The sequence below is a fragment of the Fomitiporia mediterranea genome (assembly GCF_000271605.1).
Source record: "Fomitiporia mediterranea MF3/22 unplaced genomic scaffold FOMMEscaffold_1, whole genome shotgun sequence".
NCBI classification, from domain to species: Eukaryota; Fungi; Basidiomycota; class Agaricomycetes; order Hymenochaetales; family Hymenochaetaceae; genus Fomitiporia; species Fomitiporia mediterranea.
In genome coordinates, this window is record NW_006760386.1 from 9,511,469 (window position 1) to 9,514,489 (window position 3,021).

The 3,021-nt window shown below is 43.6% G+C and overlaps 2 protein-coding genes across 2 annotated transcripts; one reads left to right on the plus strand and one right to left on the minus strand.

Annotated features, from left to right (window-relative positions):
* Nucleotides 1-157: 157 nt before the first annotated feature.
* FOMMEDRAFT_151486 (uncharacterized protein) lies at nucleotides 158-623 on the minus strand (the record flags this gene model as incomplete). Its single annotated transcript, XM_007262491.1, has 2 exons — nucleotides 158-297; nucleotides 413-623. 2 exons carry the CDS (start codon nucleotides 621-623, stop codon nucleotides 158-160), a joined length of 351 nt encoding a protein of 116 aa, XP_007262553.1.
* Nucleotides 624-898: 275 nt separating this feature from the next.
* FOMMEDRAFT_151487 (uncharacterized protein) lies at nucleotides 899-2,413 on the plus strand (the record flags this gene model as incomplete). The annotated part of the gene is made up of 4 exons (XM_007262492.1): nucleotides 899-916; nucleotides 987-1,213; nucleotides 1,274-1,436; nucleotides 2,285-2,413. 4 exons carry the CDS (start codon nucleotides 899-901, stop codon nucleotides 2,411-2,413), a joined length of 537 nt encoding a protein of 178 aa, XP_007262554.1.
* Nucleotides 2,414-3,021: the final 608 nt, after the last annotated feature.

The following is a 3,021-nucleotide window of genomic DNA, read 5'->3' on the forward strand; positions in this document are numbered from 1 at the left end:
GCAATTCGCTCAGTGACTTTTTCTCAAGGTGAGTTGTGTTTCTCAGTGTTTTTGCGACGCGTTGTGCGGGAGCTGCAGTGCTAGTGTGACGCATTGACTGAGTGGCGCTGCTGTGCTGCTGTGCGCTCGCTATAATTATTTCGACGGAGACTAACGCCTATTTATTTTTTATATCTCCCTTCGCTGTCGGCTGTCGGCTGTCGGTAACCACTCTGTGTGCTGTGCTGCGCTGTCTGTCTGTTACATGTTCTTGGCTGGCGCGTCGAAATTGCCCATGGCGTGCAGCGGAAGAACGGGCTATTCAAGAAGGCATATGAGCTGGGAATGTTGTGTTCTGTGGACGTAGCAGTGATCATCTTCGGTGCGTTCAAGGCCGTTCTGTCGCGCATCTTGCGTCCCTGTTCTCACACACCTGCCTGCTCTATTTTTGGAACACTATCTTCCTGCTCGATGTCAACGGCAGCATGTCGATTCCCTTCTTCGTCTGACGCGCCCTGACCGCCCCGGGGGCAACTCCCGATGCCGATGGCCGATGACGCCAATGATGACGACGCCGCTGCAGAGGAACGGGCCGGCCGCCATGTGAAGCTGCACGAGTACTGCTCGACCGACGTCGACAACATGGTCCAACGACACATCCATGTGTGTACATGTCTTTCGTGTTTCCTTTCTTTGCCATGCGCCCCGCCCGCTGGTCACCGCAGCTGGCCCCTTTCTCCTAATCTTCACGCCAGCCATTGACTCATTATTTTATCCCTATTTCTTTTTACATTTTATTTTGTTTACTTTGTGTGACTGCTTGCTGACACTCGCCCGCTCTTCTCGCGCTCTCCCTTGTGGACTTTACTGTGGCCCCCCAAACAAACTGTGTAATGTGTGATGTGATGCAATGCCGCCCATGGACACATCGACCCCCGTATGTCTGATGATCGCCCCCAATGCACCACTCTCATATTGCCCCCTGCACTAAATTGCGGTCACTGCAGTCTATCTATCCATCCTCTCTCGCTACTGTTCTTCTGCTCCTGCCCTCCGCACCCGGCCGCACAGCCGCACATCTTGCCTGCATTGTGTTTCACTACACGGCCTTCACGGGCTTCCTTGGTCCCTCACGACGCCTGCACGCGTCCGCTCGCACTTCCCGTTACTATCACCTCCACAGTCTGTCTGATCAGCATGCTCCCTGTCCCCCTATCCATACATCACGCGTCCGGTTCGGTCGACCTGTATTGTTGTAATGTTCTGGCATGGCTTTTTCTCACTAGTTTGACAGGGAACAAGAATCTAAGCATCCAGCTGACTTTAGCAAGCAACCAGACAATGGTGCTCATAATGACGACAACAACAATGATGAAGGGCCAAGGCCCTCAGGTTCTGGAGGTGCTTCTTCAGCCAGCCAGCCCAGTGGATCTTCTGGAGGAACTATGGGAGGCAATGTGGGTATGAGTGGAAGAAATAAGAGTGGTACAGGATTTAATAGTAGTTCTAGTAAATACTTTCGCCTGTAATTATTTACTCAAGTATAATATATTTGTTTTCTAATTCAATAATGATAAGAAAGAATGATTATTGTATGAAGCATTTATTGTTGAGCAACTCTGGTAAGAGCTTGTATTCTCACTCAAGTCTTGTATACTTGTGCAAGTCTTGTATACTCTGACAATTTATGAAAGTATTGTAAATTTTAGAAGTCTTACAGACCTTCTAAAGACATGTCTTAGCAGCAGATGCCAATGTAATGATCATTGACAGACTTCTATATCTTTTATATATTATAGTTATTAGAATGACATACAATGTATTGTCAGACCACATCTAGTTTTGTGATGGACAATCCTCATGAAACGTGCACAAAGTATGTAAATATGCGTGTGACGAGAGGGGACGCCCCGACTTTTGACTGGTTGAAGGGGAATGGGATGAACTTCAAAGAGATGCTTAACCAATGGGCAACACTACCCGACCCCGAGTATGACATGGATTGATGAATGTTCGTCTGCAATGATACAGAACATTGATCTTTGTCATCAACGTTGATACAAATTATATACTGCTGGCTACTTCACAGTCTTGAATGACGAGTTTGATATATCACAAATTTGATGAATGTACATATCCTCTGTGGAACACAGCAGATTATGGATCTTGATTTCTGACGTTCGAAGGCTGTAATTCGCTACTCTGCTATTCACCTTACATTCATGAGTGTGATTATATTTTGAATAGCTTCTCCGAACCAGTTAACTGTATTGGCAAGCTTGTATGACTCATCGTTACTGTAAAGGCAATAATATTCAAAGGCATACCTACGAATCACACGTATCAGGCTCTAAGTCTCTTACACTGGGCGGGAACGGAACCCGAGCCACCCACGACACGCTGCCTCCTTGACTTAAAGACGACGCTTGAATGATGAATCACTTCCATGAAGTTCCATCAATGCCGCGTGAGAAATTCTATAGATATACACCAAGTTACAAGCAAGTGATGTCCTACTAGACATAGTAGTCAACATTACTGTCGTTTTCATAAATATTGTCACACGCGTGATTCGTGATTTTCGTCACACTAAGTACACTCAAATACAAAATCTATCATAACTCAACTAATACTTAACCAAATTACATGATCTAAGTTGTAAAAATTATACTTTTAAAGTGTCTTTCATATTCTAGAAAAAATAAAGTAAAATGAGCAAAATTTGAGTAAGATACAACACAATATGTGAGTTTTCCCTATATTTCATGTATATGAGTTTTCCTGGCCCTAAAACTGATTGTACAATACTATAAACTAGTCTAAATGAAGAATATAACTTTATTGTTAATTTACATATTGAATTCTAACCAGGATACAGAATACACATATAAGTATAATACATATTTAAGTTTGCTAAAATTGAGCATTTTCCACCAACCTCTCTACACTCAGGGAAGGTTCTTCTGAGTATTATTCATGTTTGTAAACTCATTCCAAATAAATTAGACTAGTTTCAAACAGTTTTAATAGACTTATTATGGA